Genomic DNA, 23,297 nt, shown 5'->3' on the forward strand with positions numbered 1-23,297 from the left:
TCTATCTCTAATAGGGCAATCCCATGTCCTGTGAATAATGTAGACTATGCCTACGTGTAATAGCTTGTTAGAGAAGATGATTCACATTCTGGGTTGCTCAGTTCCTCCTATGGTTTGTGGGTTGGCTGGTGGACCCCTTTGTCCAGGCTTCCTTCTTAGTGTTAATCTGGACAACATGGGGTTAAATCAGGTGAGGCCAACTGGCCAAGATTAGAGCTAAGCTCACTCCCTGCCAGTCTGGGGGTGCTGCCAGCCTGCCTCACAGAGGGGCTTTCAAGGCATCCTTCCACTAACAACCATGGTGAATGAAGACTGGGTAATGACTAATGAGTAGGCTGTAGTTGGTCTGTATTTGGTATTCTATCCTATCAAGTTTTTGAGATCTGGTCACATCAATTGAAGACTGAGGCTGTGGTTCACCATGACCCAGCATATTTATTTTGTCTCTGTGATCTATTTCCAGTCAGGAGCAAAGATAATGGTTTTACATGAGCACACATTTCAAATCCACTGCTGATAAGATTAAAACAGTAGGACATTGACCAAACTGAAAATCTCAGCTGAAATGAAGAGTTATTTTATTTTGCAGTGTGAAAATACTAGTGTTTGTCTACATGCCATGGCAATCTCCTGTCTGTGATTTTCCCTCTAATCTGTGGTTTTTGGGATCATGCACTGTACCTGGATAAAGGTGGAGAGAGATGGTATTCTCTCAAGATGGCTTGGCACAATTCAGATAAAAAAACTGTTTTAAAACGAATTTGTAGAATCATGTTAATATTTTTTATGGCACTTTACACATTTCCTGCACAGTACAACCCCAGGGTAATGAGTGCAATCCAACAGAGATTTACACACAATTATAGCTTTGTACCTTTTAATACTCTATGTCCTCTGACAATCACATTCAAATTCACAGCTGCTGGGCTCTTCCTGTTGTGCTGGTGTGCTCTGTAAATGTGACCCCACTCTCGTCCCTGCAACTCTTCCCATCCCTAAAGGGATTTTATATGCCATGTAACCTCAATGTCTATGCTCTTTCATAGAATCCCTTATTTTTTAAGCTTATCAGGAACATGTAACCTAGCCATAGGCTGTAACTAAGCATATTGCTGAACTTAATTGGCTTTATTGATTAACTGTGAGAGTTCACTAGCTAGCCTATAGGCTATGTGCTTTGTTTGTAGTAGCCTAAAGTCATTACACGTTAGGCACCCAGTTCCCAAAATGCAGTGCATGATTACGTTACACTGACAGTGCATTCGGAAAATATTCAGACCTCTTGACCTTTTCCACGTTTTGTTACATTGCAGCTTTATTCTAAAATTGATTATTTTTAAACTACACACAATACCCCATAATGACAAAGCAAAAACAGGTTTTTAGAAATGTTTGCAAATGTATAATAAATATAAAATGGAAAAATCACATTTACATAAGTATTCAGACCCTTTACTCAGTACTTTGTTGAAGCACCTTTGGCAGCGATTACTGCCTCGAGTCTTCTTGGGTATGAAGCTACAAGCTTGGCACACCTGTATTTGGGGAGTTTCTCCCATTCTTCTCTGCAGATCCTCTCAAGCTCTGTCAGGTTAAATGGGGAGCGTTGCTGCACAGCTATTTTCAGGTCTCTTCAGAGATGTTAGATGGGGTTCAAGTCCGGGCTCTGGCTGGGCCACTCAAGGACATTCAGAGACTTGTCCCGAAGCCACTCCTGCATTGTCTTGGCTGTGTGCTTAGGGTCGTTTCTCCTGTTGGAAGGTGAGCCTTCGCCCCAGTCTGAGGTCCTGAGCGCTCTGGAGCAGGTTTTCATCAAGGATCTCTCTGTACTTTGCTCCGTTCGATCCTGACTATTCTCCCAGTCCCTGCCGCTGAAAAACATCCCCATAGCATGATGCCACCACCATGCTTCAACGTAGGGATGGTGCCAGGTTTCCTCCAGACGTGACGCTTGCCATTCAGGCCAAAGAGTTCAATCTTGGTTTCATCAGACCAGAGAATCTTGTTTCTCATGGTCTGAGAGTACTTTAGGCGCCTTTTGGCAAACTCCAAGCGGGCTGTGCCTTTTACTGAAGAGTGACTTCCGTCTGGCCACTCTACCATAAAGGCCTGATTGGTGGAGTGCTGCAGAAATGGTTGTCCTTCTGGAAGGTTCTCCCATCTCCACAGAGGAACTCTGGAGCTCTGTTAGAGTAACCATTGGGTTCTTGGTCACCTCCCTGACCAAGGCCCTTCTCCACCGATTGCTCAGTTTTGCTGGGCGGCCAGCTCTAGGAAGAGTCTTGGTGGTTCGAAACTTCTTCCACTTAAGAATGATGGATGCCACTGTTTTCTTGGGGACCTTCAAGCTGCAGAAAATCTTTGGTACCCTTCCCCAGATCTGTGCCTTGAGCTCTACGAACAATTCCTTCGACCTCATGGCTTGGTTTTTGCTCTGACATGCACTGTCAACTGTGGGACCATATATAGACAGGTGTGTGCCTTTCCAAATCATGTCCAATCAATTGAATTTAGAAATGTGAGTTATAGATCTGTCACTCATTGAAAGCAACTCTAAGAAGCGGTAGATCTGTTCTGTTTGTGTTATTTCTATGCTTCCCGTTCTTATTATTATTGTTTTTGCGCCTTACTTTTGGTTTTGTACACCAGCTTCAAAACAGCTGAAAATACAATATTTTTGGTTATGGAAAATATATTTCATAGCGGTTTAGATTGTACAATGATTCTCTACACCAGGGTTGCCCAACCATGTTTCTGGAGATCTACCCTCCTGTAGGTTTTCGCTCCAACCCCAGTAGTTACTAACCTGATTCATCTTATCAACTTGCTAATTATTAGAATCAGGTGTGCTAGATTAGGGTTGGAGCAAAAACCTACTGGACGGTAGCTTTCCAGGAACAGGGTTGGGCAGTCCTGCTCTACACTATACTTGCTTGTTTTGTCACAAACTTAAATTAGGCCTACTATTAGAATTTTTGCAACTAAGAAATGGAGGAGCGATTTCTGCATAGTGCATCTTTAACTTAATTCATAAACATTAAAAGATATATATATATATATATATATATATATATATATATATCATATACATATCATATACATATAATGATTTTGCAAGAAATATAATGATTTTGCAAGAAATATAATTATTTCTGTGTATGTTACCAATGTCTACAGTAACATCCCTTTACAACTTCTTTGGCACGCTACAGGACCTCAAGGCTATTTTAAAGTTAGTTTTTGTATAATTAATGTATCATTCATACAATCCTAAAGTTAAAATCACTTCTTTAAAAAAAAAAAATCATTTGGCTGCTTGGCTCAGGTTCATTTTAACACTGTGTTACAATTGCCCCCAACTCAGCAGCCATGACACAACCTAATGTGCCTAGCAATAGACAACAATGGTGACAAATGTAAAATCATGTCAATGTTTAGCCAACATGTAGTGATGATAATTATGCATGTTTGAATTCTTGGAAATTGATGCTCAGGACAGTATAAGAAACTAAATTTGCTCATCAAACATGCAGAGGGCAAGATTTGACTGAAACCTTTCAAGCAGGGAGAGAACCTAAATGGGCATGTACTGACACTACAAAGCACTACAGCTTTATTGTGTGGCTGGGGGTCCGCCGAGGAGGATAGGAGTGATGGGGACACAGACCATGAGGCCTGCATCCCCCACCCCCTCTTCTCTTCCTGTCCCATTCAATACAAGGGGCTCATATCGCCCCCACTCAATTTCAAGGTGACTTTGACCAGTAAGCAGAGCTTATCGCCATCTCTCTGCTGGGTAAACCGAGTAGAGGAGACACCAGTGGTGTGTGTGTGAAGCTATGTCTCAGATGATGAGTGTATGAGACTTTGGCCCGTAGGCCTCTGGTAGTGCTGAGCGATTAACCGGAATGTTGGTTCTTTTTTGTTTTTCAAACAATTGATCGACAGATGTTGGTTCAATTATTTGAATTCCATTTCGTTCGTTTTTTTTCTGTGAGCTCAATGCGCTCATTGCACTGCAGTTTCTCTAGAGATAAATCAGATCATATGCCCGAACATTGTGATGTAGTAGGGAGTTGTAGTTTCCAACAGGCCAATGTTCTACATAGTTTAGCGCAGAAAACGTGATAATTTACTACAATCACCATAATCCATTGCGTTGCTAAACTTGTCCGGTATGTGTTTCTTTTATGCCTACTATGTAAGAGACAGAAGAATGTGTGATCAAGAGGGGATACATAGAGAGCAGTTTCTTAGGAGCTGTTTCTTGAAAATACATGGTCTAAGTGATTGATAGTTGGTATTCAGTGGTCATACTAAAATAGTTATTTTGTCAGACAGCATAGGCAGCAGCTCTATAGAGGTGAAATGATGACTTGGAATGAAATAATAAAGTCATCAAGTAAAATAAATGTAATATACACAACAACTTAAATATTTTATTAACGTAAAGTAATGTGAATAACTGATGGTTAATAAGTGATAAACAGTCATGGGCAGTCACTGCCATCATGGGACTTTTATTAATTGTTTTATTCTGTGTTACAGCATTGAACGCACATAACACATTTTAAACATTAAATGCATTATCTAAACCAACCTCAAAAAGCTCTAATCGCTCAGCACTAGCCTCTGGAGCATATGAAAAATTGACTGTGACTCCGAGGAGGAAATATTTCACCATAAAATAAAGAAATAGAATAGGCTTGCTGCAACATATACGGTTAAGAGCGTTGGGCCAGTAACCGAAAGGTTGCTGGTTTGAATTCCTGAGCCGACTAGGTAAAATAAAATTGGTTGAGTATGCTCTTGAGCAAGGCACTTAAGCCGAATTGTTTCTGTAAGTCACTCTGGATAAGAGCGTTTGCTAAATGACATAAATGGAGAAAAAAATGTGAAACACTAGGGTTAGTCTGAGTCACTGTGTCAACTGGAGTGTAGGTTAGTTTAAGAGCCTGGAAATCTTGGCTAATCTACTTCTCTGTTAAATAATTAACTTCTGTAGACTAGGCCTACATTTCTTGTACTGCTAAAGGATTGTCTTGTAAAACACAGCCTGCAACAGACAGCCCACGGGACAAAGTTTAGTTAAAAAAATAGTAAAATCACCAATAATTCAGCTAAAAATGAGTTTAACTAAGGAAATCTGTTCCCAAGTATTCCCACAAATTAAAAAAAAGGGAAGTGATGGTGCCTCAATTTTATCAAGATATGAAACTATTGTTATTTTCAAATACAGTCTCCTTTTGGGCTTAGTTGTGGTCAATTTGCAGTGTACAAATTATTATAATCATGTTCTGGCACCCTGACCATTTCACTCTGACAAAAATGGGCCCACGGCTGAATCTAATTTAGTTGTCTACCCCTGGCCTGCAGCATATGGGCTGATCCTGATACTCAGGACTAGTCTGGTCTGGGTCACTGCCAAAATCCCCGTTTTTTTTGTGAAAGTTGACTACCTGACTTATATTTATATATTTTTTAAAGTCAGTCTTCTTTGAGAGGAGGGTAACCAAGCAAGCACATTGTGTACTAAAGTGTCAGCTTAGTGAAATGTTGCCTGGGATACAAACAACCCCCTGTCTGTCTGTCCTATGGTTCCACAGCAAAAACAACTCACAGTCAACATGTTAGTATGCAGGTCACTAAAACACAGCCTGATAATTCTCCTTTCTTACACATGCCTTCATCCTACTTGACTCATTGTCTGTCTGGGAAGGAAAACAACAGCCTGTGAATCAATAGGTAGGCTAGAGTAAATGTGTGCAAACGACAACATTCCTGGAATCTTGGCACACACACAACTCAATCCCCCCTAGATAAAGTGGTTCAGTCTGTATTTATCTGGTCAATAAGCAATACATTGCTTTGTCATCTAAACAAAAAGGTGAAACAGTGCGGTGCACTTTCTCATGTCTTTTTTTCCACTTCATGTAAACAGACCCAAACTATTAGTCAAGCTGCAAGAGGCCCAGTAAAAAACGAATGGGGAGTAAGTGAAAAATAAACTCTGTTACCCTCTTATACAACTCCAACCCACTCCCAGAGAGGCCATGCTAAAGCTAAATTCATTTTCCATGCTCGCAGAACAATGGCTGCCAAATGCTCAGAGTTCTTGGAACAAAAGCAGAAATTAATCAAACAGAAGTGGGACACCAGGACAGGGTTTGTTTGGCACAAAATAACTTGCCGTGACAGTACTCAGTCTCCATTCAATGTTTCAAATACATGTTCAAAACTTGTATTTTTGTTAATTACAACATCATGCTATGCCTGGTTTAAAGAGTTATTGAATATGGTGCAGCGCAAGAGTTCAGGTGATATGCATGTTTGTAGTAAGGATGTCCACAGTACAGATAAGAATCACAACAAATCACCTGGCTGAGTTTGCATGCTGTTTTGTACACATTGAGGAAAGGCATCAGACAGACATCAATTGCAGCAGTGTCAAAAGCCTTCAGTGCTCCAGAGCAATAAGCTTACTTTACACCCACAGGGTCCTCTTACTGTGTTGTGTGGAAGAGTCAGCAGATCTTCTACCTGTATGAACCCAGGACATAACAGTTTCAAAAAGTCTACCACTTCATGAGTGTGTAAATTTAGAGGGTGGTCAAATGGGTTTTCATTCACCTTATTGGAGGCATTAGCTGCGTTCCCAAGGACACTTTTGTCACAGAGGCTACAACAGGCATTTTAGAGCCTATGTTCCAAACGTACATTTGGCAAACAAACCAGACATGTGAGAGTAATGAAAAAGACTGTATTAAGAATATTGTTAGTTTTTGAAGTTGGAGTTTTTGCAAAAATTACCACGCTTTCTAAATAGAATTCCTAATGCTTTGACGTCTTGTCAAATTGCGATAGAAAGCGGAACCTGATGCATCATCACTGAACTGGCATCCATTCAAGAGGATATACAGTGCATTCGGAAATTATTTAGACCCCTTGACTTTTCCACAGTTTGTCACTTTACAGCCTTATTCTAAAATGAATTAAATAGTTTTATTTCCCTCATCAGTCTACACACAATACCCCATAATGACAAGGTTTTTAGAAATGTTTGAAAATGTATAATAAATATAAAATGGAAATATCATATTTACATAAGTATTCAGACCCTTTACTCAGTACTTTGTTGAAGCACCTTTGGCAATGATTACAGCCTAGAGTCTTCTTGGGTATGACACTACAAACTTGGCACACCTGTATTTGGGGAGTTTCTCCCATTATTCTCTGCAGATCCTCTCAAGCTCTGTCAGGGTGGATGGGGAGCGTCGCTGCACAGCTATTTTCAGGGCTCTCCAGAGATGTTCGATCTGGTTAAAGTCCGGGCTCTGGCTGGGCCACTCAAGGACATTCAGAGATTTGTCCCGAAGCCACTCCTGCGTTGTCTTGGCTGTGTGCTTAGGGTCGTTGTCCTGTTGGAAGGTGAACCTTTGCCCCAGTCTGAGGTCCTTTCCCTCGATCCTGACTAGTCTCCCAGTCCCTGCCGCTGAAAAACATCCCCACAGCATGATGCTGCCACCACCATGCTTCACCATAGGGATGGTGCCAGGTTTCCTCCAGACGTGACGCTTGGCATTCAGGCCAAAGAGTTCAATCTTGGTTTCATCAGACCAGAGAATCTTGTTTCTTATGGTCAGAGTCATTTAGGTGCCTTTTGGTAAACTCCAAGCGGGCTGTCATGTGCCTTTTACTGAGGAGTGCCTTCTGTCTGGCCACTCTACCAGAAAGGCCTGATTGGTGCTTCAACAAAGTACTGAGTAAGGGGTCTGAATACTTATGTAAATGTGATATTTCAGTTTTTATTTTTTTATACATTTCTAAAAACCTGTTTTTGAATTGTTATTATTGGGAATTGTGTGTAGATTGATGAGGAGAAAAAAAAACAATTTAATCAATTTTAGAATAAGGCTGTAACGTAACAAAATGTGGAAAAACTCCAGGGGTCTGAATACTTTCCGAATGCACTGTATTGCAGCTTTAAGTGAATTTACAGTGCCTTACAAAAGTATTCATCCCCTTTGGCGTTTTTCCTATTTTGTTGCATTACAACCTGTAATTTAAATGGACATACACAAAATAGTCCAAATTGGTGAAGTGAAATGAAAAAAATTACTTGTTTCAAAAATATTCCCAAAAAAATTATAACGGAGAAGTGGTGCGTGTGCATGTATTCACCCCCTTTGCTATGAAGCCCCTAAATAAGATATGGTGCAACCAATTACCTTCAGAAGTCACATAATTAGTTAAATAAAGTCCACCTGTGTGCAATCTAAGTGTCACATGATCTGTCACATGATCTCAGTGTATATATACACCTGTTCTGAAAGGCCAACACCTCTCATCAACCCGAGAACACCATCCCCACACTGAATCATGGTGGTGGCAGCATCATGCTGTGGGGATGTTTTTCATCGGCAGGGACTGGGAAACTGGTCAGAATTGAAGGAATGATGGATGGTGCTAAATACAGGGAAATTGTTGAGGGAAACCTTTTTCAGTCTTCCAGAGATTTGAGACTTATGTACAGACCTATGAATGATTTGGAGACCGAAGTAAGTTTCTTCTATAAAAACATTACTGGCATAGTTCAAGTGGTCACTCAGCAATAGAGTCAAATACAATTTTATTTTACAATTGCCCCTGGTCTCTCCTTCACAAGCTTTCTTTGCAAAATCAGTCCTACTCGGAATTATACAGTACAACATAACATTTGATGGCCCCTAAGTCATCATACAAACGGGATAGGATGTTCAAGCATTATGTTCTCTTCAGTGACCTCTGTGCTGGTGGGCTGGGACGTGGGGAACAAAGGCGTTGACAGGGACAGATGACAGGACCGTGTTGGGGCCTACACTACATCACCACAGCCAGCATCTACCAAGGAATGTCTTTTAACTGTCACTTCACGTACCAGGCACTGGGGCAGACAGAAACAGTGGCGTTCTGATTTCTCTCTCACACGCATGCGTAGCTCTCACACACACGCGCTCTATCTCTCTTCGGAGGAGGCAGGGACACATCCCAAAAGATTGTTTGGCAAACCGCCTAGTTCATATTCCTGGAAGCTGCTCATGGATCACAGGGCTATTGTACTGTAAAATATTCAAATTAGTTTTCAGTTCAGAGCCTTTAACTGATCATCAAGATTGTCATTTGGAGTGCTCAGGACTGCAGAGCGTTGAAATTACCTTGTCAGATTGCATAGGGAAGATTTTAATTTACGGTCCATTCGGCTGACTCAGCCTGCTGCACTGGACTGGAGGACTATAATGTATGTATGTGTGTGTATGTGTATATATATATATATATATATATATATATACAGTGGGGGAAAAAAGTATTTAGTCAGCCACCAATTGTGCAAGTTCTCCCACTTAAAAAGATGAGAGAGGCCTGTAATTTTCATCATAGGTACACGTCAACTATGACAGACAAATTGAGAATTTTTTTCTCCAGAAAATCACATTTGTAGGATTTTTAATGAATTTATTTGCAAATTATGGTGGAAAATAAGTATTTGGTCACCTACAAACAAGCAAGATTTCTGGCTCTCACAGACCTGTAACTTCTTCTTTAAGAGGCTCCTCTGTCCTCCACTCGTTACCTGTATTAATGGCACCTGTTTGAACTTGTTATCATTTTAAAAGACACCTGTCCACAACCTCAAACAGTCACACTCCAAACTCCACTATGGCCAAGACCAAAGAGCTGTCAAAGGACACCAGAAACAAAATTGTAGACCTGCACCAGGCTGGGAAGACTGAATCTGCAATAGGTAAGCAGCTTGGTTTGAAGAAATCAACTGTGGGAGCAATTATTAGGAAATGGAAGACATACAAGACCACTGATAATCTCCCTCGATCTGGGGCTCCACGCAAGATCTCACCTACCTACTGTGAAGCATGGGGGTGGAAACATCATGCTTTGGGGCTGTTTTTCTGCAAAGGGACCAGGACGACTGATCCGTGTAAAGGAAAGAATGAATGGGGCCATGTATCGTGAGATTTTGAGTGAAAACCTCCTTCCATCAGCAAGGGCATTGAAGATGAAACGTGGCTGGGTCTTTCAGCATGACAATGATCCCAAACACACCGCCCGGGCAACGAAGGAGTGGCTTCGTAAGAAGCATTTCAAGGTCCTGGAGTGGCCTAGCCAGTCTCCAGATCTCAACCCCATAGAAAATCTTTGGAGGGAGTTGAAAGTCTGTGTTGCCCAGCGATAGCCCCAAAACATCACTGCTCTAGAGGAGATCTGCATGGAGGAATGGGCCAAAATACCAGCAAAAGTGTGTGAAAACCTTGTGAAGACTTACAGAAAACGTTTGACCTGTGTCATTGCCAACAAAGGGTATATAACAAAGTATTGAGAAACTTTTGTTATTGACCAAATACTTATTTTCCACCATAATTTGCAAATAAATTCATAAAAAATCCTACAATGTGATTTTCTGGAGAAAAAAAAATCTCATTTTGTCTGTCATAGTTGACGTGTACCTATGATGAAAATTACAGGCCTCTCTCATCTTTTTAAGTGGGAGAACTTGCACAATTGGTGGCTGACTAAATACTTTTTTTCCCCACTGTGTATATATATATATATATATATATATATATATATATGTGTATGTATGGATGGATGTATGTGTGTATATATATATATATATATATACATACAGTGAGGGGAAAAAAGTATTTGATCCCCTGCTGATTTTGTACGTTTGCCCACTGACAAAGAAATGATCAGTCTATAATTTTAATGGTAGGTTTATTTGAACAGTGAGAGACAGAATAACAACAAAACAATCCAGAAAAACGCATGTCAAAAATGTTATAAATTGATTTGCATTTTAATGAGGGAAATAAGTATTTGACCCCCTCTCAATCAGAAAGATTTCTGGCTCCCAGGTGTCTTTTATACAGATAACGAGCTGAGATTAGGAGCACACTCTTAAAGGGAGTGCTCCTAATCTCAGTTTGTTACCTGTATAAAAGACACCTGTCCACAGAAGCAATCAATCAATCAGATTCCAAACTCTCCACCATTACCAAGACCAAAGAGCTCTCCAAGGATGTCAGGGACAAGATTGTAGACCTACACAAGGCTGGAATGGGCTACAAGACCCTCGCCAAGCAGCTTGGTGAGAAGGTGACAACAGTTGGTGCGATTATTCGCAAATGGAAGAAACACAAAATAACTGTCAATCTCCCTCAGCCTGGGGCTCCATGCAAGATCTCACCTCGTGGAGTTGCAATGGTCATGAGAACGGTGAGGAATCAGCCCAGAACTACACGGGAGGATCTTGTCAATGATCTCAAGGCAGCTGGGACCATAGTCACCAAGAAAACAATTTGTAACACACTACGCCGTGAAGGACTGAAATCCTGCAGCGCCCGCAAGGTCCCCCTGCTCAAGAAAGCACATATACATGCCCGTCTGAAGTTTGCCAATGAACATCTGAATGATTCAGAGGAGAACTGGGTGAAATTGTTGTGGTCAGATAAGACCAAAATGGAGCTCTTTGGCATCAACTCAACTCGCCGTGTTTGGAGGAGGAGGAATGCTGCCTATGACCCCAAGAACACCATCCCCACCGTCAAACATGGAGGTGGAAACATTATGCTTTGGGGGTGTTTTTCTGCTAAGGGGACAGGACAACTTCACCGCATCAAAGGGAAGATGGACGGGGCCATGTACCGTCAAATCTTGGGTGAGAACCTCCTTCCCTCAGCCAGGGCATTGAAAATGGGTCGTGGATGGGTATTCCAGCATGACAATGACCCAAAACACATGGCCAAGGCAACAAAGGAGTGGCTCAAGAAGAAGCACATTAAGGTCCTGGAGTGGCCTAGCCAGTCTCCAGACCTTAATCCCATAGAAAATCTGTGGAGGGAGCTGAAGGTTTGAGTTGCCAAACATCAGCCTCGAAACCTTAATGACTTGGAGAAGATCTGCAAAGAGGAGTGGGACAAAATCCCTCCTGAGATGTGTGCAAACCTGGCGGCCAACTACAAGAAACGTCTGACCTCTGTGATTGCCAACAAGTTTTTGCCACCAAGTACTAAGTAATGTTTTGCAGAGGGGTCAAATACGTATTTCCCTCATTAAAATGCAAATCAATTTATAACATTTTTGACATGCGTTTTTCAGGATTTTGTTGTTGTTATTCTGTCTCTCACTGTTCAAATAAACCTACCATTAAAATTATAGACAGATCATTTCTTTGTCAGTGGGCAAACGTACAAAATCAGCAGGGGATCAAATACTTTTTTCCCTCACTGTAATTATATGTGTGTATGTGTATATGTGTGTGTGTTTGGAAGCAGGCTCTGGAGTGAGCTAGGAAGACAGCCAAGTGACACAAGGGCACAACATATTTGCTTACCCCCCTTTCAGGCCTGGCTGCCCCCTCAGCCTCTCCACCAGCTGTGCCAGGAACTTCCCTGGACTCTTCTGATTAAAAACGTCCTGGAGATGATTTACTAGGACAGCAGAACATACAAACATTCTCATCCTGACTTTGAAAACATTATCTCCTTCTGGTTAGTCATTCAGCAGGGAGACTAAGTGAGAATGGATGTGCTGTCATAATACACTCGCAGAGGGAGAAGAGTCGTTTCTGTTTGGTGCAGAAAATAATAGCTGTGGTGGTTCATGTTTGTGGCTTGGGCAGGTCATCTGGTTGAGGTCAGTGCTGCTGCTGCTGCTGCTTCCTCAGTACAGTAGTTGGAAAAAACCTGGCTGGCTGGGCTAAAGCTTAGGCTCCTGCTACATGGAGATACTAACTGACCAGTAAACAAAACGCAGAGGCCAGCCAGTTGTGAACTTGTGATGTGCCGCATTATGGCAGTGCCGGTGACATGTGGACTGTGTCCTCTCTCTGTTGCTCTCTTTCACTATTCTGTCTTCTCCGGTCTTCTCTCTCTCTCTTCCCCCTCCCCATTCTCTATTTCTGTCTCTAACCCCCTCTCTGTTCCCGTCTTCCCCTATTCTCTCTTCCTATCTTATTTCTCTCTCTACAGCTCTGTCCTCTGTCTCCTCTCTCTTTTCTTTGTATACAGCCCTGTCCTCCTCTCTCCTCTCTATACAGCCCTTTCCTCCACTCTCTCTCTCTCTCTCTGTCTCTCCTTCTCTCCTCTCTCTGTCTCAAGTGGATGTCAGGAAAGAAACAGTTTCTTGCTGGAGCTTAATTGATAGCGGATGTTTGGAGACTCTTTTTTTTTTTTACCGGTGGGGCACCTTAAAGGCAGCCAATGGCTTTAGTAGTAGTAGTAGTAGTAGTAGTAGTAGTAGTAGTATGAACTCACTAGGATCCACTGCACTGTGTGCTATTAGTCACGTCAGCCGTGGTATTGCTCTGTGTATCGCCCAGCAGGCCGCGAGAGGAGGAGGATGTGATGACTGTCTTGTTCACAATTTAAGGGGCACTTTGTAACCATACTTCAGAGAGGCAGGAAATAAGGGGGCTGTTAGAGAGAGAGAGGGATAATCAGTGGTGCTTCTCCTTGATTGTGATTTGTGGTTCCCCTCAGAGTCAGTGTGTGTCAGGATTTCCGTTATGAAAATGTGGCGCCGGACATTTGACCGGCAGCATTTTAATTTACAGGACATTTGATTAGGGCATCCACCCACGGTACTCAGAATGACAGAAATCACATTTAGATCATGGTAATTAATCTTAACAGGGCATGCAAGTCGAGGATGCAATGACGTATGTCCTTACCGCGCACTTTGAAGATGTTAGAATAATGTTCACATTTACTTTTTCTCAGCCAAGAAGACGAGTAACGAACAGCAAGATCACTAGCCTATGCATAGGCGGCACATGAGTTTCAATTTTGGGGAAGCTTATTTTCACCATAAAAATGTACATTTAGAATAAAGCGTTCCATGCATCATCACATTTGCAGACTTATGTAAGATAGCCTACTATTCATGATGAGTAGATTGGATATTCATAATTTAGGCTAATAATATAACTCAATCACTGTTCGCAAATTTTTGTTGTTGTTGGACATAAAAGACTGTATAAACACCAGCTCTAAGTGATTTTATTTTCGGAAATCTGTTCCAAAGTATTCCCACGCATAATAGATATGTGACCAACCTCCTCGATTCGGTCTTATGTAGCAAAATTTGAAATTGTGTTTTTTCCGTTGGATAAAAATAGAGACTCGGAGCTAGAAAATTGTATATCACTGCAGTTGAGGAACAATGGGGAAGTCATTCTGCTTTGAAAGTTGATAAACTTGTAACCCCACTTTTGAGAAAATGGCCCTTGAATGTTTTGGTACACTTACCAGAGAGCTCTTCTTTGTCTACACCCATTCAGCATCGTTCACACCCTCTTAAGCTTAGCCCCACCCATCTCTTTTAAGATTCACATGTGAGGCCATGTGCTAAACAGAGTGAGTAGTTTTAGTAAACAACCAAAGATTTCAAGACTAAAAGTAGTAAAAGTAGTAGCTTACAATAAGGAAAAACTCCAGGTAAAAATATTATCTAGTCCTTGGCCTATATCCTAATCTGACTTTGGTGCAGGTCATGTTGTTCTTCACATTACCGTCTCTGGTAAACACACACTATATCAAATCAAATCGAAGTTTATTTGTCACATGCGCAGGATACCGAAGGTGTAAACGGTACAGTGAAATGGTTACTTGCATAGTAGCAACATTAAAAACAGAAAGTGTCCAAATAAAAATATTTTATAATTATTAGATGACGCTTACCCGACACACTTGTCTAAATTGATGGGTCATGTGAAGGAAATGCTATAACCACCCCCAAGCCACATCTAGCTAAGTGGATGGGTCACTATTGTCAAGACATATCTCAGACTGGCCAATAAAAATAAAAGATGAAGATGGGCAGTCTGAGATATGGCTTTTTCTTTGCAACTCTGTCATCAAGGCAAAGGGAGGCTATTTGAAGAATCTCAAATATAAAATATATTTTGATTTGATTAACACTTTTTTTGGTTACTACATGATTCCATATGTGTTATTTCATAGTTTTGATGTCTTCACTATTATTATACAATGTAGAAAATAGTACAAATGAAGAAAAACCCTGGAATGAGTAGGTGTGTCCAAACTTTTGACTGGTACTGTATTTACATTGCATTCGGAAAGTATTCAGACCCCTTCCCTTTTCCCATATTTTGTTACATTACAACCTTATTCTAAAATGGATTAAAAAATAACCCTCATCAATCTACTCACAATACCCCATAATGACAAAGTGAAAACAGGTTTTTAGACATTTTTGCACATTATTCAAAAAAATAAAACAGAAATACCTTATTTACCTAAGTATTCAGACCCTTTGCTATGAGACTCGAAATTGAGCTCAGGTGCATCCTGTTTCCATTGATCATCCTTGATGTTTCTATGACTTGATTGGAGTCCACCTGTGGTAAATTCAATTGATTGAACATGATTTGGAAAGGCACACACCTGTCTATATAAAGTCCCACAGTTGACAGTGCATGTCAGAGCAAAAGCCAAGCCATGAGGTCGAAGGAATTGTCCCTAGAGCTCTGAGACAGGATTGTGTTGAGGCACAGGTCTAGCGAAGGGTACCAAAACATTTCTGCAGCATTGAAGGTCCCCAAGAACACAGTGGCCTCCATCTTTCTTAAATGGAAAAAATGTGGAACTACCAAGACTCTTCCTATAGCTGGCCTCCTGGCCAAACTGAGCAAATCGGGGAGAAGGGCCTTGGTCAGGGAGGTGACCTAGAACCCGATTTTCACTCTGACAGAGCTCCGGAGTTCCTCTGTGGAGATGGGAGAATCTTCCAGAAGGACAACCATCTCTGCAGCTCTCCAACAATCAGGCCTTTATGGTAGAGTGGCCAGACGGAAGCCACTCCTCAGTAAAAGGCACATGACAGCCCGCTTGAAGTTTGCCAAAAGGCACATAAAGACTCTGACCATGAGAAACAAGATTCTCTGGTCTGATGAAACTAAGATTTAACTCTTTGGCCTGAATGCCAAGCGTCACGTCTGGAAGAAACCTGGTACCATCCCTACAGTGAAGCATGGTGGTGGCAGCATCATGCTGTGGGGATGTTTTTCAGCAGCAGGGACTGGGAGACTAGTCAGGATCGAGGCAAATATGAACGGAGCAGAGAGATCCTTGATGAAAACCTGCTCCTGAGCGCTCAGGACTTCAGACTGGGGCGACGGTTCACCTTCCAACAGGACAATGACCCAAGCACACAGCCAAGACAACGCAGGAGTAGTTCGGGACAAATCTCTCAATGTCCTTGAGTGTCCCAGCCAGAGCCCGGACTTGAACCCGATCGAACATCTCTGGATAAACCTGAAAATAGCTGTGCAGCAACACTCCCCATCCAACCTGACAGAGCTTGAGAGGATCTGCAGAGAAGAATGGGAGAACTCCCCAAATACAGGTGTGCCAAGCTTGTAGCGTCATACCCAAGAAGACTCTAGGCTATAATCGCTGCCAAAGGTGCTTCAACAAAGTACTGAGTAAAGGGTCTGAATACTTATGTAAATGTAATATTTCAGTTTTATTTTATTTGATAAATTAGCAAAAAATTCTACAAACCTGTTTTTGCTTTGTCATTATGGGATATTGTGTGTAAATTGATGAGGAAAGAAAACAATTTAATCAATTTTAGAGTAAGGCTGTAATGTAACAGTGTGGAAAAAGTGAAGTGGTCTGAATACTTTCCGATGGCACGTATATACACACACACTCTATATACGGTATGTGATCGTATACAAATGTAAGCAAGGTTTGAAATTATTATGTTTTAGTGAAATATATCTGTTTGGGCTTCTTGCTGTCAATTTTTGTCTACAATTTCTTTTTAATTGTTTTCCGGCCCCTTGCCCTTCCGCTAAAAAGAAATTGGCCCGCGACTGAGTCTTGTTGAGGCTGGCGTAGAGGCTCAGGCTATATCAGATACGTTTTTTCTTTCTTTGCACAGGAAAAATATGGCCTTTTTTATAAACACATTTCATGCAATTCTGCTACACTTTATATGACTACAGAGATTAGCAGAATATTTTTTAATACGTCAAATTACAGGGTAGCCTACTCTGCTGACACTGACAAACAGATAAATGAAAACAATGTCCAAATAATAGGCCTACGAGAAGGGGAGACACAGATAGAGTATGACGTCCATCTAAACTGGAGGAGGAAATTATTGTCCAAAAACAAACTTAAGTGGCATTGACCCTTCAATGATAGTGAATATGCACATTGCACACTCACCGGTGACATGACCGATGCTCTCTGCTGTTGCCAATAAGAATAGGTTATAGGCCTACTGTAGTTTGCTCAATTAAGTTGAGAATTTTGATAACTAAAAGACAGATTAGAGTATTTTCATTGTCTTCTCTTTCCAAACGATGTTTTTCCGCAATTTAATTTAGAAATATTGCGATATGCCTGGCTTGGGCCTCTTTTCACTGACAATCGCAACTCAACAATTATCTATTTGGTATTTGCCGCGCGCGCTACCTTTCCTTCCGACTGTAGGCATTGTGATTTATTGATTTATTTTTTGCTAGGGGAAGCTAATGATCCTCTGTGGCCAAATCATGTTTTAGTAACCTATTTTGAATGATTTTATTTATTTATGTTTAGACAGGAGTAGGCTATATAATTTTGGCAATTTAACATTTGACATTTTAGTCGTTTAGCAGACGCTCTTATCCAGAGCGACTTACAGTTAGTGAGTGCATACATTTTCATACTGGAATGAAATTTAGGGAAAGCTTCCCCTAGCCTTATGTACGTGCCGCCTATGAGCCTATGTCAATCTAGTAGAAAAGTGTACCTTTTCTATTGGTCAGCTTTTCGAAAAAGAAATGGCCCAAACAGACTCTGGTACAGTTGTGGGACGATAGATCCCAAATTCATCCAACCAGTAGGCCTAGGCAAAAAAAAAAAAAAAAACGTTAAAAAGCAATGAGTCTGATGCAGCAGATCAGAACGTTTAGCTTAAAATGTTGATAAACTATTATTTCTGAACATTATTAGCGCAGTAATGCGCACAAGGCAGTAGTCTACGCGCGAATGTGCATTTGGCTACCGGACAATAAAATAAAGTTGAAAACAAATAGAACATGAGAGAGAGAGAGAGAGAGAGGCTACTGGTTTTATTACATTTTACATTTTAGCCATTTAGCAGACGCTCTTATCCAGAGCGACTTACAGTTAGTGAGTGCATACATTTTCATACTGGCCCCCCGTGGGAATCGAACCCACAACCCTGGCGTTGCAAACGCCATGGCTACACGGGACCATTCATTTATAAAATAATTGCCTCCATGGATATGGTCGGATTTTGCCTAGGCTACTTTGAAGCAAGGTAAAACATGCCTCATAATTTGCAGTAAAACGTTCAGGTTTTAAACAATTACATTTTCTAAATGCATTCTGCCTCCAGCTCATTGAAAAGTGGTGTGACGCACTGATGAAGTCTGCCTTCTGTTGCCTATGCAATTACCAGTTGAGAAATAAAAATAGTAGCTCTTTTTAATCGTGGCCCCAAAACTATTTTTAACACACGATTGCTTTTAAAATTGTTGCGCAATGATTGGGCTTAAAAGTGCTGTCCTACAGATTTTCCGTTCAAAGGCTCTGTATTTGTATGCTGTGAGAGTGTGATAAATAAGATGCATAACGAATATACACATTCGCCAATTTAATTCCACAAACTTATGCAAATTAACCTATAGACCGATAAGCATGACCGGTCAAATGTATTTACATCAACTGGTATATCCGTCAATGAAGTATTATTTGGCAGTGGGATTTTTGTTGTTGCTTTGGCCGGTGCCAATTTTATTTATCCTCTTTTACCGGCTAACGGAATCCCTGGTGTGTGTATTAAGTCAGTAAGTCACCATGGCCAAGCAGTAGTACAGATACTTCAACAACCCCGCACCACTGTCACATCAAACTTCTGTGGTTTCTTGATCACTCCTAACATTGGAACTCGGATTTGACTTCCTCAAGGCATGGCAGGCCTTTCCATTTTTATCCTGTGTGTCTGGGCATTAGAGTCAGGCTTGTAGGTGTTGGGTATTCCATATGTCATGCAGGCAGAGCTCTTGTCTGCTTACTGAGATATGAAAGCTGTCAGGTTAGCAGCCAGCTGTGGAGGTGCCCTTTCTACACAGACTTAGGCCCTGAGGTTGGACCATGACGTCACGTGTGTGTGTGTGTGACTGTGTTGTGCATGTGACATGCGTGCTTGCGTGCAGCAGCCGTAGCAGGTGTTTACTCTCTGGCCATGCCTTGCCCTCTTGGCCAAACAAACGTTGTGCCACCTCAGCATTCTGACTAACAGAGAGGCTATGTCAGGCCAGGGGACTGTTTTTCTAACCACATACCTGTAGACAAGTACCGTATTTTCCGCACTATAAGGCGCACCGGAGTATAAGCCGCAGCAGCTAAATTGAATGATATTGAATGATGTGTACATATATAAGCCGCACTGGACTATAAGCCGCAGTTGTTTTAATGTTTAATTACCATATGTAAGGGTTCGTGCACAGAGGGGATTGTCGGGAAAGAGATGGCTGCTTGAGGAAGCTCCCATTTATTAACATTTCAACAAACAAGTTGCATATTTGCATAACGTATTCAAGTGTTACCATTTAGTGCAATAGTAGCTACAGAACATATACTGTGCTGTGTAAACTGTACTGTATCACACAGCGTTTCAGACACACAAACTTTTCAACTTTCAAACTTAAACGGTGCGCTCCCAGCGCACATACCGGCAGTGATCTACAGCAGTGGTTTTCAACCAGTGGTCCTTGAGGGAGTGCTAGGGGTTCCCCAGCAAAATTAGTTAATAGCGTCACAATCATTTAACCACTTAACTTTGGTTATTTTTGAAAAACCTTGAAAAAGTGTGCACATCTTTGAATATTTATCTACATTATAGCCTACAGTAGTACCATAACAAAAAACAAAGCTTACAGCGCTTGACGAGGCAATATCAATGGCTAAATTAAATGTGTTTTTTTGAAAGTGCAAAATAAAGTGCCTGTAACACGACAGTAAGCGCGTAAGCCTAAAGTTGCAGCAACACGGCTGCTTAAAATATACGGTAATCAGCCTACCAGAAAAGTCATTAATCCTCGTCTTCATCTTTTAGGCAAAGGTGCAGTACACGGCTGTAACCAGAAAAGTCAAGTCATTAATCCTCATCTCCGTCTTCTTCCTGCGTACTAAAACCACCAAAGTCCTCATCTTCAGTGTCGGAAACGAACAGGCTCAGGGTGGCTTCGTCAGCCACTCTCCTCTCTCCTTCGTTGTCGCTCTCAAAACCAACGAACTCCTCTTCGTCACTGTCGGAATCGAACAGCCTCTGAAGGGCCTCAGCTGTGGCGGCGTCCTCCTCTTCATCACGCAGCAGTCCAGCCTTTCGGAACCCGTTAATGATCGTGGATGTTTTGACAGCTAGATTGAATGCCTTTAACTTAAAAGCTGCATCATATGCATTTCTACGTTTGTTTTCCATAATGAGGGTTTGTGCATGAAAACTTCCTTTGCACAAACTGTCTCGCTCTCGTAATGTCTGTCTGTCTGTCTTGCTCTCGTTCTGTCTCTCGTTCTGTCTCTCGTACCACTCTCGGTTCCACTTTTACTTTTGCGCGCTACCTGTCTCACTCTTTTCCGGCCTCCAGCTTTTTCTGCTGGAGCCCGCCGCTTAAAGGTGGGGGGCGCGGACCGGTCATAGAGTTAAAGTTGGTGGACTGTAACCTGTAAAATCCATAGATTTAGGAGGTCTTCTAGTGGCCGTTAGCTGTAAAAATCCATAGATTAGCCGCACCGTTATATAAGCCGCTGGGTCGAAAAATGGGAAAAAAGGCGCGGCTTATAGTCCGAAAATTACGGTAGTTAGCCCAGTGTTCAAAGATATACACACAATAAGAAAGATGCACGAGAGCAGATAGCCCTACATGCATTAACATGGGTTGGCCTCTTGTGAGACACTCGCACACTGCGCTGATCATATCAACAGGGAGTCAGGGAACCATGTGACATCAAAGCAGTTCGGCTGTATGACAAGGAAAGTCATAGACAGGCACATCCTTTCAAGTAGTAGGGTGTTTCTGTATGACATTTTAGGCATTAGGCATTCACATGATTTCTCTTTCACTAAACTCTGGTACATCCAGGTAAGGTGAATGGGTCAATCACTGTAGTCGTGTTTTGTCCCTCTCTCTGCCATGTTCTGTGCCAGTGTGTGTCTCATTAGGCCCAGAGGCTGATAAATGGCATGTATCTGCAGGATGGTCAGTGTGCTGGCCTGGCACCCAGGCTGCCTGTCTGGCCACCCTATCCACTCCTCACAGTGCCTTCTGCCACCCTACATGATACATGCGAACTCAAAGGAACCTGGGAGCACTATAACAGGTGCAAGATGAGGCATGTTGTCTTGTATTTACTGCCAGGACAACATAATCAAGCCCTCATGTTTTATTGATGAACAAGAAATAAATAGGCTAATCATTTTAAGTGACAGAAACTGTGACCATCTGTCTCGATCAAGTATTCAACTTGTTTATCTGTATCTATTTTCATTAGTTTACAGGAAGAGCCTGTAACATCAACAACCTCCATTAGCATTTGTGTGCTAATATTGCTCTAATATTCTGATATCCCTAGCTTCCATGTAACTCCACAGGCCTCGATTGCTAGTGACAGAAATGTCACCCTCACCCAGCCATGCCTGCCTTGTGACTGGAAGCTGCAGAAAAAACACTCAACTTGCACAACAGGGTTGGGGTGTTTTTTTGCAGAAGGAACAGAGCAGACAATGGGCAGATCGGGTTGCTATGAAACCCGACCAGGTTTTTTTCAGGATTAAATATAGAGGCGTGTAGTGTACCTATGACAACTCTAGAGTAATCAAATATCTGTGATATGAAGAGAAAAAAACACCCACAACTCCATTCAGTCAGGCTCTATCAAACCACAGCCAAGAGACCTCTGGGTGTGGATATATAAACCGCAGACCTGTCTCAAGGTTACTAAACTAAACCACACTACATGGCCTCAGGAGGATTGGCTCTGTGTTTATGTGGTCTGGTACCATTAGTTGGGTTGACTGTGTTATTAACACTGTTAATGAACAGGTCTCTCTGAGCTTTGATTCAAGTTTCTCTCCCACAGTAGATGTGTGTACTGTCCTGTGAATGTTCGCCCCCAGCCATCACGCTGAGGAGTTGGGACGGAACAACATTCCCAAGCTCCTTATTAGAACAGGAACTACACGTCCAGGGCACATAACATGGCAGGTCGCAAGTACATGGAACGGAAATATTTAAATTGTACTGTATAGAAGTAGGAAATGATGGTATTCTTGTGTTGTGTGCATCTGTCTTTCTCTGTGTGTGTGTGTGTGTGTGTGTGTGTGTGTGTGTGTGTGTGTGTGTGTGTGTGTTGAATGTGGATGCACACACATATGCTCTTCCTTCCTGGCTTGTGTGTGTACTAGGGTAGAATATTTTCCGGGTAACCCGGTATTTCCCACTCAAACCGGAAGTGTCCTTCTAAAGCATATAAATATGGATATATAAATCTGGATTTGATTAGAGCTTTCATTGGCATGAAAATTAAAGCCTGAAGTGACCTGAGCCATACATTAGCCATACATTAGACATTTTATGATCCCAAGCCCAAAAAAGCCCAAATGATTGTGCCGTTATTCAAAACATATATGATATATAGGCTACTGCACATTACACATGACAGAAAAACAACAGCCCATAGATGTAGCTATGCTCTCTTGGGTAAGTAAATGAAACAATCTCCAGTAAGCTAATCTTTTTGAGTGTGGACTCTATTATACTGTATTATATGGACTGGAATTACACACCTGGTATAAACCATGAAGCTGGGTGGCTATTTGAAGAATCTCAAATTTAAAATATATTTTGATTTGTTTAACACTTTTTGGGTTACTACATGATTCTATATGTGTTATTTCATAGTTTTGATGTCTTCACTATTATTATACAATGTAGAAAATAGCATCAATAAAGAAAAACCCTGCTTGGGGTCATTGTCCATTTGGAAGACCCATTTACGACCAAGCTTTAACTTCCTGACTGATGTCTTGAGCTGTTGCTTCAATATATCCACATAATTTTCCTTCCTCATGATGCCATCTATTTTGTGAAGTGCACCAGTCCCTCCTGCAGCAAAGCACCCCCACAGCATGATGCTGCCACCCCCGTGCTTCACGGTTGGGATGGTGTTCTTTGGCTTGCAAGGTACCCCCTTTTT

The 23,297-nt window shown here is 41.6% G+C and overlaps 1 protein-coding gene across 3 annotated transcripts in view; it reads left to right on the forward strand.

Moving 5' to 3' along the window:
- Nucleotides 1-23,297, forward strand: part of LOC311149310 (formin-binding protein 1-like) — a 70,001-nt gene that overhangs the window by 4,042 nt on the left and 42,662 nt on the right. The window contains exon 1 of one of the 3 annotated variants that reach the window (XM_084186450.1): nt 12,540-12,690. The exons of 1 other annotated variant lie outside the window; for it this stretch is intronic. In XM_084186450.1, coding sequence (XP_084042576.1) covers nt 12,658-12,690 — 33 coding nt within the window. In that variant the 5' untranslated portion in view covers nt 12,540-12,657. Of the gene's footprint in view, nt 1-12,539; nt 12,691-23,297 lie in introns of those variants that run through there. One more of the 3 variants, XM_084186448.1, reaches the window with a different exon arrangement.

The sequence above is a fragment of the Coregonus lavaretus genome (assembly GCF_964263955.1).
Source record: "Coregonus lavaretus genome assembly, chromosome: 21".
NCBI classification, from domain to species: Eukaryota; Metazoa; Chordata; class Actinopteri; order Salmoniformes; family Salmonidae; genus Coregonus; species Coregonus lavaretus.